Raw genomic sequence first — 13372 nt, 5'->3', positions numbered from 1 at the left:
TTCGCTTGGATTGCTGCCTTCGCACAGAGTGCTGCCCTTACACGGAGTGCTGCCTTCGCTCGTAGTGCAGCCTTCGCACGTAGTACTGCCTTCACACGGAGTGCTGCCTTTGCACAGAGTGCTGCCTTCACAAGGAGTGCTGCCTTCACAAGGAGTGCTGCCTTCACAAGGAGTGCTGGCTTTGCAAGCAGTGCTGCCTTCGCAAGTAGTGGTGCCTTCGCACGGAGTGCTGCCTTCGCTAGGAGTACTGCCTTCACAGAAAGAGCTGCCTTCGCAAGAGGTGATGCCTACACACGTAGTGCTGTCTTCGCAAGGAGTGCTGCCTTCGCACAGAGTCCAGCCTTCGGACGGAGTGCTGCCTTTGCACAGAGGGCACAGGTTGAAGCCTTCACATGGAGTAGAGCATTTGCACAGACTGAAGACTTAGCATGGAGTGAAGCCTGCGCATGGGGTGCAGTCTTTGCATGGGGTGCAGCCTATGCATGGAGTGCAGACTTCACAAGTAGTGCAGCCTTTGAATGAGGTGCAGTCTTCGCATGGAGTGCAGACTTCAGGTGGTGTGCAGCCTTCGCATGGAGTGCAGCCTTTGCATGGAGTGCTGCCTTCGAACGGAGTGCTGCCTTTGCACAAAGTGCTGCCTTCGCAGGGAGTCCTGCCATCGCAAGGAATGCTGCCTTCGCAAGGGGTGTTGCCTTTTCAAGGTGTGCTGCCTTCGCAAGGTGTGCTGCCTTCGCAAAGAGTGCTGCTTTCGCAAGGAGGGCTGCCTTCGCAAGGAGTGCTGCCTTCGCAAAGAGTGCTGCCTTCGCTAGAAGTGCTGCCTTAGCAGAGAGTGCTGCCTTCGCAAGGAGAAGTGCCTTCACAAGGAGTGCTGCCTTCGCACAGATTGCTGCCTTCGCACAGATTGCTGCCTTAGCATGGAGTGCTGCCTTCCCACGGAGTGCAGCCGTCGAACAGAGTGCAGCCGTCGAACAGAGTGCTGCCTTCGCAAGGAGTGCTGCCTTCGCAAGGAGAGCTGCCTTCACAAGGAGTGCTGCCTTCGCAAGGAGTGCTGCCTTCGCTTGGATTGCTGCCTTCGCACAGAGTGCTGCCCTTACACGGAGTGCTGCCTTCGCTCGTAGTGCAGCCTTCGCACGTAGTACTGCCTTCACACGGAGTGCTGCCTTTGCACAGAGTGCTGCCTTCACAAGGAGTGCTGCCTTCACAAGGAGTGCTGCCTTCACAAGGAGTGCTGGCTTTGCAAGCAGTGCTGCCTTCGCAAGTAGTGGTGCCTTCGCACGGAGTGCTGCCTTCGCTAGGACTACTGCCTTCACAGAAAGAGCTGCCTTCGCAAGAGGTGGTGCCTACACACGTAGTGCTGTCTTCGCAAGGAGTGCTGCCTTCGCACAGAGTCCAGCCTTCGGACGGAGTGCTGCCTTTGCACAGAGGGCACAGGTTGAAGCCTTCACATGGAGTAGAGCATTTGCACAGACTGAAGACTTAGCATGGAGTGAAGCCTGCGCATGGGGTGCAGTCTTTGCATGGGGTGCAGCCTATGCATGGAGTGCAGGCTTCACAAGTAGTGCAGCCTTTGAATGAGGTGCAGTCTTCGCATGGAGTGCAGACTTCAGATGGTGTGCAGCCTTCGCATGGAGTGCAGCCTTTGCATGGAGTGCTGCCTTCGAACGGAGTGCTGCCTTTGCACAAAGTGCTGCCTTCGCAGGGAGTCCTGCCATCGCAAGGAATGCTGCCTTCGCAAGGGGTGTTGCCTGTTCAAGGTGTGCTGCCTTCGCAAGGTGTGCTGCCTTCGCAAAGAGTGCTGCTTTCGCAAGGAGGGCTGCCTTCGCAAGGAGTGCTGCCTTCGCAAAGAGTGCTGCCTTCGCAAAGAGTGCTGCCTTCGCAAAGAGTGCTGCCTTTGCAGGGAGTGCTGCCTTCGCTAGGAGTGCTGCCTACGCATGGGGTGCTGCCTTCACTAGGAGGGCTGCCTTTGCACGTAGTGCTGTCTTCGCTCGTAGTGCTATCTTTGCACAGAGTGCTGCCTTCACAAGGAGAGCAGCCTGCGTACGGAGTGCTGCCTTTGCACAGAGTGCTGCCTTTGCACAGAGTGCTGCCTTTGCACAGAGTGCTGCCTTTGCACAGAGTGCTGCCTTTGCACAGAGTGCTGCCTTTGCACAGAGTGCTGCCTTTGCACAGAGTGCTGCCTTTGCACAGAGTGCTGCCTTTGCACAGAGTGCTGCCTTTGCACAGAGTGCTGCCTTTGCACAGAGTGCTGCCTTCGCACAGAGTGCTGCCTTCGCACAGAGTGCTGCCTTCGCACAGAGTGCTGCCTTCACACAGAGTGCTGCCTTCGCACAGAGTGCTGCCTTCGCACAGAGTGCTGTCTTCGCACGCAGTCTTCCTTTGCACAGAGTGCTGCCTTCGCAAGGAGTGCTGCCTTCGCAGGGAGTGCTGCCTTTGCAGGGAGTGCTGCCTTCGCAAGGAGTGATGCCTTCGCAAGGATTGCTGCCTTCGCAAGGAGTGCTGCCTTCGCAAGGAGTGCTGCCTTCGCAAGGAGTGCTGCCTTCGCAAGGAGTGCTGCCTTCACAAGGAGTGCTGCCTTCGCAAGGAGTGCTGCCTTCGCACGGAGTGCTGCCTTCATAAGGAGGGCTGCCTTCGCAAGGGCTGCCTTCGCAAGGAGGGCTGCCGTCGCAGTGAGTGCTGCCTCGCAAGGGTTGGTGCTTTCGCAAGGAGTGCTGCCTTCGCAAAAAGGGCTGCCTTCGCAAGGAGGGCTGCCTTCGCAGGGAGTACTGCCTTTGCAAGGAGTGCTGCCTTCCAAGGAGTGCTGTCTTCGCAAGGAGTGCTGCCTTTGCAAGGATGCTGCCTTCGCAAGGAGTGCTGCCTTCGCACGGAGTGCTGCCTTCGCTAGTAGTGCTGCCTACGCACGGAGTGCTGCCTTTGCTAGGAGTGCTACGTTCGCACAGAGTGCTGCCTTCGCACGGAGTGCTGCCTTCGCACGGAGTGCTGCCTTTGCACAGAGTGCTGCCACCGCAAGGAGTGCTGCCTTTGCACGGTGTGCTGCCTTTGCACGGTGTGCTGCCTTTGCACAGATTGCTGCTTTCGCGAGGAGTGCTGCCTTCACGTGGAGTGCTGCCTTAACGTGGAGTGCTGCCTTCGCAAGGAGTGCTGCCTTCGCAAGGAGTGCTGCCCTTGCACTGAGTGCTGCTTTCGCAAGGAGTGCTGCCTTTGCAGAGAGTGCTGCCTTCACAAGGAGTGCGGCCTTCACACGGAGTGCTGCCTTCTCTAGTAGTACTGCCTTCGTAGGGAGTGCTGCCTTCGCTAGCATTCCTGCCTTTGCACGGAGTGCTGCCTTCACTAGGAGTGCTGCCTTCGCACGTAGTGCTGCCTTCGCACGGAGTGCTGCCTTTGCACAGTGTACTGCCTTCGCAAGGAGTGGTTCCTTCGCACGGAGATCTGCCTGCAATCGGAGTGCTGCCTTCGCAGGGAGTGCTGCCTTCACAAGGTGTTGTGCCTTCCCAAGGAGTGCTGCCTTCGCAGGGAATACTGCCTTTGCAAGGAGTGTTACCTTCGCAAGGAGTGCTTCCTTCACAAGAAGTGCTGCCTTTGCAATTAGTGCTGCCTTTGCAAGGAATGCTGCCTTCGCAAGGAATGCTGCCTTCGCAGGGCGTGCTGCCTTCGCAGGGAGTGCTGCCTTCGCACAGAGAGCTCCCTTCGCAACGAGTGCTGCCTTCGCAGGGCTTGCTGCCTTCACAGGGAGTGCTGCCTTCTCACGGAGTTGTGCCTCCGCACGGATTGCTGCATTCGCAGGGATTGCTGCCTTAGCACGGAGTTGTACCTTCGCACGGAGTGCTGCCTTTGCAGGAAACGCTGTCTTAACAGGTAATGCTGCCTTCGCAGGGATTGCTGCCTTCGCAGGGAACACTGCCTTCGCACGGAGTGCTGCCTTCGCACGGATTGCGGCCTTCGCAGGGAGTACTGCCTTCGCAGGGAGTGCTGCCTTCGCATGGAGTGCTGCCTTCGCAAGGGGTGTAGCCTTTGCAAGGTGTACTGCCTTCGCAAGAAGTGCTGCCTTCGCAAAGAGTGCTGCCTTCACAAGGAGGGCTGCCTTCGCAACGAGTGCTGCCTTCGCAAGGAGTGCTCCCTTCGCAAGGAGTGCTCCCTTCGCAAGGAGTGCTGCCTTCGCAAGGAATGCTGCCATCGCAAGGAGTGCTGCCTTCGCAGGGAGTGCTGCCTTCGCACGGATTGCGGCCTTCGCAGGGAGTACTGCCTTCGCAGGGAGTGCTGCCTTCGCATGGAGTGCTGCCTTCGCAAGGGGTGCTACCTTCGCACGGGTTGCTGCCTTCGTAAAGAGTGTTGCCTTTGCAGGGCGTGCTGCCTTCGCAGGGAGTGCAGCCTTCACAAGGAGTGCTGCCTTCACAGTGCGTGCTGCCTTCTCATGGAGTAGTGCCTTCGCACGGATTTCTGCCTTCGCAAGGAGTGCTGCCTTCGCAAGGGGTGCTGCCTTCGCAGGAAGAGCTGCCTTCGCATGGAGTGCTGCCTCCGCAAGGAGTGCTGCCTTCGCAGGGCGTGCTGCCTTCGCAAGGGGTGCTACCTTCGCAGGGAGTGTTGCCTTCGCATGGAGTGCTGCCTTCGCAAGGAGTGCTGCCTTCGCAGGGCGTGCTGCCTTTGCAGGGAGTGCTGCCTTCGCAAGCAGTGCTGCCTTCGCAAGGATTTCTGCCTTCGCAAGGAGTGCTCCCTTTGCAAGGAGTGCTGCCTTCGCAAGGAGTGCTGCCTTCGAAAGGAGTGCTGCCTTCGCACGGAGTGCTGCCATCACAAGGAGGGCTGCCTTCGCAAGGGCAGCCATCGCAGTGAGTGCTGCCTTTGCAAGGGTTGGTGCTATCACAAGGAGTGCTGCCTACGCAAAAAGGGCTGCCTTCGCAAGAAGGGCTGTCTTCTCAGGGAGTACTGCCTTTGCAAGGAGTGCTGCTTTCCAAGGAGTGCTGCTTTCCAAGGAGTGCTGTCTCCGCAAGGAGTGCTGCCTTTGCAAGGATGCTGCCTTCGCAAGGAGTGCTGCCTACGCAAGGAATGCTGCCTACGCAAGGAGTGCTGCCTTCGCAAGGAGGGCTGAATTCGCAAGGAGGGCTGCCTTCGCTGGGATTGCTGCCTTCGCAAGGGTGGTGCCTTCGCAAGGAGTGCTGCCTTTGCAAGGAGGGCTGCCTTCGGAGGGAGGTCTGCCATTGCAGGGAGCGCTGCCTTCGCAAGGAGTGGTGCCTACGCACGTAGTGCTGCATCGCACAGAGTGCTAATTTCGCACAGAGTACTGCCTTCACACGGAGTGCAGCCTTCGCACGTAGTGCTGGCTTTGCACAGAGTGCTCCCTTCGCAAGGAGAGTTGCCTTCGCAAGGAGTGCTGCCTTCGCAAGGAGTGCTGCCTTCGTACGGAGTGATCCTTTGCACAGAGTGCTGCATTCGCAAGGAGGGCTGCCTTCGCAGTGAGTGCTGCCTTCGCAGGGAGTGCTGCCTTTGCAAGGAGTGGTGCCTATGCACGTAGTGCAGTCTTTGCACAGTGCTGCCTTTGCACGGAGTGCTGCCTTCGCATGGAGTGCAGCCTTCGCACGTAGTGCTGGCTTTGCACAGAGTGCAGCCTTCGCACAGGGTGCTGCCTTCACAGGGAGTGCTGCCTTCGCAAGGAGTGCTGCCTTTGTAGGAAGTGCTGCCTTCACAGGGAGTGCTACCTTCGCAAGGAGTGCTGCCTTCGCAAGGAGTGCTGCCTTCGCAAGGAGTGCTGCCTTCGCAGGGCGTGCTGCCTTCGCAGGGCGTGCTTCCTTCGCAGGGCGTGCTTCCTTCGCAGGGAGTGTTGCCTTCGCACGGAGTGCAGCCTTCGCAAGGAGTGCTGTCTTCGCAGGGCGTGCTGCCTTCGCAGGGAATGCTGCCTTCGCACGGAGAGCTCCCTTCGCCACGAGCGCTGCCTTCGCAGGACGTGCTGCCTTCGCAGGGCGTGCTGCCTTCGCAAAGAGTGCAGCCTTCGCAAGGAGTGCTGCCTTCGCACGGAGTAGTGCCTTCGCACGGAGTGCTGCCTTCGCAGGGAGTTCTGCCATCGTAAGGAGTGCTGCCTTCGCAAAGAGTGCTGCCTTCGCAGGGCGTGCTGCCTTCGCAGGGATGCTGCCTTCGCCAGGAGTGCTGTCTTTGTAGGGCGTGCTGCCTTCGCTGAGAGTGCAGCCTTCGCAAGGAGTGCTGCCTTCACAGGGCGTGCTGCCTTCGCAGGGAATGCTGCCTTCGCACGGAGAGCTCCCTTCGCCACGAGCGCTGCCTTCGCAGGGCGTGCTGCCTTCGCAGGGCGTGCTGCCTTCGCAAAGAGTGCAGCCTTCGCAAGGAGTGCTGCCTTCGCAGGGCGTGCTGCCTTCACAGGGAGTGCTGCCTTCGCACGGAGTTGTGCCTTCGCACGGAGTGCTGCCTTCGCAGGGATCGCTGTCTTCACAGGTAATGCTGCCTTTTCAGGGATTGCTGCCTTCGCAGGGAGTGCCGCCTTTGGTGGGAGTGCTGCCTTCGCACGGATTGCTGCCTTTGCAGGGAGTACTGCCTTCGCAGGGAGTGCTGCCTTCGCACGGATTGCTGCCTTCGCAAGGAGTACTGCCTTCGCAGGGAGTGCTGCCATCGCATGGCGTGCTGCCTTCGCAAGGAGTGCTGCCTTCGCACGAACTGCTGCCTTCGCAAAGAGTGCTGCCTTTGCAGGGCGTGCTGCCTTCGCAGGGAGTGCAGCCTTCGCAAGGAGTGCTGCCTTCACAGAGCGTGCTGCCTTCTCACGGAGTAGTGCCTTCGCACGGATTGCTGCCTTCGCGGGGAGTGCTGCCTTCGCAGGGAGTGCTGCCTTTGCAAGGATTGCTGCCTTTGTAGGGCGTGCCGCTTCGCAGGGAGTGCAGCCTTCGCAAGGAGTGCTGCCTTTGCAAGGAGTGCTGCCTTTGCAAGGAGTGGTGCCTACGCAAGGAGTGCTGCATTCCCAGGGAGTGCTGCCTTCGAAGGGAGTGCGGCCTTTGCAGGGAGTGCTGCCATTGCCGGGAATGCTGCCTTCGCAAGGGTTGCTGCCATCGCAACGAGTGCTGCCTTCGCAGGGCGTGCTGCCTTCGCACGGAGTGCTGCCTTCGCAAGGAGTGCTGCCTTCGCAGGGCGTGCTGCCTTCGCAAGGGGTGCTGCCTTCGCAAGGAGTGCTGCCTTAGCAGGGCGTGCTGCCTTCGCAGGGAGTGCTGCCTTCACACGGAGAGCTGCCTTCGCAAGGAGTGCTGCCTTCGCAGGGCGTGCTGCCTTCGCAGGGCGTGCTGCCTTCACAAGTAGTGCTGCCTTCGCAAGGAGTGCTGCCTTCGCAGGGCGTGCTGCCTTCGCAAGGGGTGCTGCCTTCACAAGGAGTGCTGCCTTAGCAGGGCGTGCTGCCTTCGCAGGGTGTGCTGCCTTCGCAAGGGGTGCTGCCTTCGCAAGAAGTGCTGCCTTCGCAGGGTGTGCTGCCTTCACACGGACTGCTGCCTTCGCACGGAGTGCCGCCTTCGCAGGGCGTACTGCCTTCACAGGGAATGCAGACTTCGCAAGGAGTGCTGCCTTCACAGGGCGCGCTGCCTTCGCAGGGAGTGCTGCCTTCGCACGGAGTCGTGCCTTCACACGGAGTGCTGCCTTCGCAGGCAGTGCTGCCTTCGCAAGGAGTGCTGCTTTCGCAAGGAGTGATGCCTTCGCATGGCGTGCTGCTGTCGCAAGGACTGCTGCCTTCGCAAGGTGTGCTGCCTTCGTAGGGCATGCTGCGTTTGCAGGGAGTGCAGCCTTCGCAAGGAATGCTGCCTTCGCCAGGTGTGTTGCCATCGCAAGGAGTGCTGCATTTGCAGGGAGTGCTGCCTTTGCAGGGAGTGCTGCCTTCGCACAGAGTGATGCCTTCGCAGGGAGTGCTGTCTTCGCACAGAGTGATGCCTTCGCTGGGAGTGCTACCTTCGCATGGATTGTACCCTTCGCAGGGAGTGCTGCCTTCGCATGGAGTGCTGCCTTCACAGGGAGTTCTGCCTTCGCAGGGAGTGCTGCCTTCGCTAGGAGTGCTGCCTTCACAGGGAGTGCTGCCTTCGCTAGGAGTGGTGCCTACGCACGAAGTGTTGCCTTCACACAGAGTGCTGCCTTTGCACGGAGTCGTGCCTTCGCATGGAGTGCTGCCTTTGCTACGAGTGCTGCCTTTGCAGGGAGTGCTGCCTTCGCACGTAGTGCTGCCTTCGCTAGGAGTGCTGCCTTCGCATGTAGTGCTGCCTTCGCACGTAGTGCTGCCTTTGCACAGAGTGCTGCCTTCACAAGGAGTGCAGCCTTCATACGGAGTGCTGCCTTTGCACAGAGTGCACAGGTTGAAGCCTTCACATGGAGTGGAGCATTTCCACAGACTGAAGACTTAGCATGCAGTGCAGCCTTCGCATGGAGTGCAGCCTTTGCATGGGGTGCAGCCTTTGCATGGAGTGCAGGCTACGCATGGAATGCAGGCTTCGCAAGTAGTGCAGCCTTTGCATGAGGAGCAGGCTTCGCAAGGAGTGCAGACTTCAGATGGAGTGCATCCTACGCATGGAGTGCAGCCTTTGCATGGAGTGCTGCCTTCGAACGGAGTGCTGCCATTGCACAGAGTTCTGGCTTTGCAGGGAGTGCTGCCTTCGCAAGGACTGCTGCTTTCGCAAGGGGTGTTGCCTTCGCAAGGTGTGCTTCCTTCGCAAGGAGTGCTGCCTTCGCAAAGAGTGCTGCCTTCGCAAAGAGTGCTAGCTTCGCAAGGAGGGCTGCCTTCGCAAGGAGTGCTGCCTTCGCAAAGAGTGCTGCCTTCGCTAGGAGTGCTGCCTTCGCTAGGAGTGCTGCCTTCGCAGGGAGTGCTGCCTTCGCAGGGAGTGCTGCCTTCGCACATAGTGCTGCCTTCGCTAGGAGTGCTGCCTTCGCACGTTGTGCTGCCTTCGCACGTAGTGCTGTCTTTGCACAGAGTGCTGCCTTCACAAGGAGTGCAGCTTTCGTACGGAGTGCTGCCTTTGCACAGAGTGCTGCCTTTGCACAGAGTGCTGCCTTCTCACAGAGTGCTGCCTTCGCACGGAGTTTTGCCTTTGCACAGAGTGCTGCCTTCGCAAGGAGTGCTGCCTTCGCAAGGAGTGCTGCCTTCGCAGGGAATGCTGCCTTCGCAAGGGCTGGTGCCTTCGCAAGGAGTGCAGCCTTCGCAAGGAGTGCAGCCTTCGCAAGGAGGGCTGCCTTCGCAAGGAGGGCTGCGTTTGCAGGGAGTCTAGCCTTTGCAAGAAGTGCTGCCTTCCAAAGAGTGCTGTCTTCACAAGGAGTGCTGCCTTCGCAAGGAGTGCTGCCTTCAAAAGAAGTGCTGCCTTCGCAATGAGGGCTGCGTTCGCAGGGAGTGCTGCCTTCGCAAGGGGTGGTGTATTCGCAAGGAGTGCTGCCTTTGCAGGGAGTGCTGCTTTTGCACAGAGTGCTGCCTTCGCAAGGAGGGCTTCCTTCGCAGGGAGTTCTGCCTTCGCAAGGTGTGCTGCCTTCGCAAGACGTGCTGCAATTGCAATGAGGGCTGCCTTCGCAGGGTGTGTTGCCTTCGCAGGAAGTGCTGCCTTCACAAAGAGTGGTGCCTACGCACGTAGTGCTGCCTTCGCACAGAGTGCTAATTTTGCACCGAGCGCTGCCTTTGCAATGAGTGCTGCCTTCCAAGGAATGCTGCCTTTGCAAGGAGTGCTGCCTTCGCACGGAGTGCAGCCTGTGTACGTAGTGCTGCCTTCGCACGGAGAGCTGCCTTCGCACGGAGTGCAGCCTTCGCACAGAGTGCTCCCTTTGCTCAGAGTGCTGCCTTCGCAAGGAGTGCTGCCTTCGCAAGAAATGCTGCCTTCGCAGAGAGTGCTGCCTTCACACGGAGTGCTGCCTTCGATTGTAGTGCTGCCTTTGTACAGATTCCTGCCATTGCACGGAGTGCAGCCTTCGCACGTAGTGCAGCCTTCGCACGTAGTGCAGCCTTCGCACGTAGTGCAGCCTTCGCACGTAGTGCTGCCTACGCACGGAAAGCAGCCTTCGCACAGAGTGCTGCCTTTGCACAGAGTGCTGCCTTTGCAAGGAGTGCTGCCTTTGCAAGGAGTGCTGCCTTTGCAAGGAGTGCTGCCTTTGCAAGGAGTGCTGCCTTTGCAAGGAGTGCTGCCTTTGCAAGGAGTGCTGCCTTCGCAAGGAGTGCTTCCTTCGCAAGGAGTGCTGCCTTCGCTAGGAGTGCTACCTTCGCTAGGAGATCTGCCTTCGCAGGGAGTGCTGCCTTCGCATGGGGTGGTGCCTTCGCATGGAGTGCTGCCTTCGCTAGGATAGCTGCCTTCGCACGTAGTGCTGCCTTCGCACGTAGTGCTGCCTTCGCACGGAGTGCTGCCTTTGCACAGAGTGCTGCCTTTGCACAGAGTGCTTCCTTCGCAGGGAGTGCTGCCATCGGTCAGAGTGCTGACTTCGCAGGGAGTGCTGCCTTCGCAAGGTGTGGTGCGTTCCCAAGGAGTGCTGCCTTCGCAGGGAGTGCTGCCTTTGCAAGGAGTGCTGTCTTCGCAAGGAGTGCTGCCTTCGCAAGGACTGCTGCCTTCGCTAGGAGTGCTACCTTCGCTAGGAGTGCTGCCTTCGCAGGGAGTGCTGTCTTCGCAAGGGGTGGTGCCTTCGCATGGAGTGCTGCCTTCGCTAGGATAGCCGCCTTCACATGTAGTGCTGCCTTCGCACGGAGTGCTGCCTTTGCACAGAGTGCTGCCTTCGCAAGGAGTGCTGCCTTCGCAAGGAGTGCTGCCTTTTCAAGGAGTGCTGCCTTCGCACGGAGTGCTGCCCTTGCACTGAGTGCTGCTTTCGCAAGGAGTGCTGCCTTTGCACAGAGTGATGCCTTTGCACAGTGTGCTGCCTTCGCAAGGAGTGCTTCCTTCGCAGGGAGTGCTGCCATTGGTCGGAGTGCTGCCTTCGCAGGGAGTGCTGCCTTCGCAAGGTGTGGTGCCTTCCCAAGGAGTGCTGCCTTCGCAGGGAGTGCTGCTTTTGCAAGGAGTGCTGCCTTCGCAAGGAGTGCTGCCTTTGCAAGGAGTGCTGCCTTCGCATGGAGTGCTGCCTTCGCAAGGAATGCTGCCTTCGCAAGGAGTGCTGCCTTCGCAAGGAGGCCTGGCTTTGCAAGGAGGGCTGCCTTCGCTGGGATTGCTGCCTTCGCAAGGGATGGTGCCTTCGCAAGGAGTGCTGCCTTCGCAGGGAGTACTGCCTTTGCAAGGAGTGCTGCCTTTGGAAGGAGTGGTGCCTTCGCAAGTAGTGCTGCCTTTGCAAGGAGTGCTGCCTTCGCAATGAGGGCTGCCTTTGCAGGGAGTGCTGCCTTCGCAAGGGGTGTTGCCTTTGCAAGGAGTGCTGCCTTCGCAGGGAGTGCTGCCTTTGCACAGAGTGCTGCCTTCGCAAGGAGTGCTGCCTTCGCAAGGAGTGCTGCGTTCGCTAGGAGTTCTGCCTTCGCAGGGAGGGCTGCCTTCGGAAGGGATGGTGCCTACGCATGTAGTGCTGCCTTCGCACGGAGTGCTGCCTTTGCATGGAGTGCTGCCTTTGCGGGGAATGCTGCCTTCGCAAGGAGTGCTGCCTTTGCAGTGAGTGCTGCCTTCGCAAGGAGTGGTGCCTACGCACGTAGTGCATCCTTCGCACAGAGTGCTAATTTTGCACAGAGTGCTGCCTTCGCACGGAGTGCAGCCTTTGCACGTAGTGCTGCCTTTGCACAGAGTGCTGCCTTCGCAAGGAGTGCTGCCTTCGCAAGGAGTGCTGCCTTCACAAGGAGTGCTGCCTTCGCAAGGAGTGCTGCCTTCGCACGGAGTGCTGCCTTTGCACAGAGTGCTGCCTTCGCAAGGAGGGCTGCCTTCGCAAGGAGTGCTGCCTTCGCAAGGAGTGCTGCTTTGGCACGGTGTGCTGCCTTTGCTAGGAGTGCTGCCTTCGCGGTAAGTGCTGCGTTCACAAGGGGTGGTGCCTACGCACTGTGTGCTGCCTTTGCAAGGAGTGCTGCCTTCGCTGTGTTTGCAATGTGTGTTGTCTTTGGAAGGCGTGCTCACTTGGCAAGTCGTGCTGTTTTGGCAATACGTGGTGTCTTGGCAAGGCGTGCGGTCTCGGTAAGGCATGCTGTCTTGGCATGGCGTGCTGTCTTGGTAATCCTTGCCGGCTGCGGTGGTCTAGCGTTTGTGGCGCTGCAGTCTGGAACCGCGGGACTGCTACTCTCGCAGGTTCGAATCCAGCCTCGGGCATGGGTGTGTGATGTCCTTAGGTTAGTTAAGTGTAAGTAGTTCTAAGTTCTAGGGGACTTATGACCTAAGATGTTGAGTCCCATAGTGCTCAGAGCCATTTTTGAACCATCTTGGCAATGCTTGCTGTCTTGGCAGTGCTTGCTGCATTGGCAGGGCTTGCTCCCTTGGCAAGGCTGCAGGCTTGACAAGGCGTGCTGTCTTGACAGGATGTGCTGTTCTGACAGGGCGTGCTGTCTTGACAAGGCATGTTGGTTTTGCAAGGCATGCTGTCTTCACAAGGCGTGTTGTCTTTGAAATGCTTGCATGTCTTGGCAAGGTGTGCTGTCTTCACAAATATGCTGTCTTGGAAAGTCGTGCTGTCTTGGCAAGGTGTGCTGTCTTGGCAAGGTGTGCTGCCTTGGCAAGACGTGCTGTTTTGGCTAGGTGTGCTGTCTTGGCAAGACATGCTGTATTGCCAAGGCTTGCTGTCTTGGCAAGGCATGCTGCCTTGGCAAGCCATGCTGACTTGGCAAGGCGTGCATGCTTGAAATGTGGTGCTGTCTTGATAGTACATACTGGTGTGCTGTCTTGACAAGGTGTGCTGTCTTCGCAAGGTGTGTTGTCTTCACAAGGCGTGATGTTTCGCAATTTGTGCTGCCTTGGCAAGGCGTGATGTCTTCGCAGGGCGTTTGGTCTTGGCTAGGCGTCCTGTCTTGGCAAGGCATGCTGCATTGGCAAGGCCTTCTGTCTTGGCAAGGCATGCTGCCTTGACAAGGCGTGCTGTCGTGACGAGGCGTTCTGTTTTTACAAGGTGTGCTGTCTTCACAAGGTGTGCTGTTTTGGCAAGGTATGCTGTTTTTGCAAGGTAAGCTGTCTTGGCAAGGCGTTCTGTCTTTGAAGGTGTGCTGTCTTTTCAAGGAGAGCTGTCTTTGCAAGCTGTGCTGCTTTCTCAATGCGTGCTGTTTTGGCAATGTCTGCTTCCTTGGCAGGGCGTTCTGTCTTGGCAAGGTGTGCTGTCTTAGCAAGCCATGCTTTCTTAGCAAGGCGTGCTGTCTTCACCAGGTGTGCTATCTTTGCAAGCTGTGCTGTCTTTACGAGTGCTGTTTTGGCAAGGTGTGCTGTCTTGGCAAGTCGTGTTGTCTTGGCAAACCGTGGTGCATTCGCTAGGCGTGCTGTCTTGGTAAGATGTGCTGTGTTCGCAA

General features: G+C 58.6%; 2 protein-coding genes across 2 annotated transcripts; both read left to right on the top strand.

Moving 5' to 3' along the window:
* The first annotated feature begins 6219 nt into the window (after window positions 1-6219).
* On the top strand, window positions 6220-9322 carry LOC126159980 (trophinin-like). The gene is made up of 3 exons (XM_049916788.1): window positions 6220-6716; window positions 6847-8456; window positions 8601-9322. The coding sequence occupies exons 1-3, from the start codon at window positions 6220-6222 to the stop codon at window positions 9320-9322; spliced, it is 2829 nt and encodes a 942-aa protein (XP_049772745.1).
* LOC126159979 (trophinin-like) lies at window positions 9319-12430 on the top strand. Its single transcript, XM_049916787.1, has 3 exons — window positions 9319-9692; window positions 9788-11891; window positions 12416-12430. Exons 1-3 carry the CDS (start codon window positions 9319-9321, stop codon window positions 12428-12430), a joined length of 2493 nt encoding a protein of 830 aa, XP_049772744.1.
* Window positions 12431-13372: the final 942 nt, after the last annotated feature.

The sequence above is a fragment of the Schistocerca cancellata genome, unplaced genomic scaffold (genome assembly GCF_023864275.1).
Source record: "Schistocerca cancellata isolate TAMUIC-IGC-003103 unplaced genomic scaffold, iqSchCanc2.1 HiC_scaffold_1150, whole genome shotgun sequence".
NCBI classification, from domain to species: domain Eukaryota; kingdom Metazoa; phylum Arthropoda; class Insecta; order Orthoptera; family Acrididae; genus Schistocerca; species Schistocerca cancellata.
Note: the sequence above shows the minus strand (reverse complement) of the source record. Positions and strands in the feature narration are given on the sequence as shown.

Bases quoted from the DNA above. Each gene is read 5' to 3' on its own strand.
- LOC126159980 (XM_049916788.1), top strand. From the start codon at position 6,220: ATGCTGCCTTCGCACGGAGAGCTCCCTTCGCCACGAGCGCTGCCTTCG. The intron at 6,717-6,846 runs GCAAGGAGTGCT...CTGCCTTTGTAG, and splicing joins TCGCAGGGAGTGCAGCCTTC to GGCGTGCCGCTTCGCAGGGA. The intron at 8,457-8,600 runs GTAGTGCAGCCT...CTGGCTTTGCAG, and splicing joins ATGGAATGCAGGCTTCGCAA to GGAGTGCTGCCTTCGCAAGG.
- LOC126159979 (XM_049916787.1), top strand. From the start codon at position 9,319: ATGAGGGCTGCGTTCGCAGGGAGTGCTGCCTTCGCAAGGGGTGGTGTA. The intron at 9,693-9,787 runs GTACGTAGTGCT...TGCCTTCGCAAG, and splicing joins TCGCACGGAGTGCAGCCTGT to GAGTGCTGCCTTCGCAAGAA.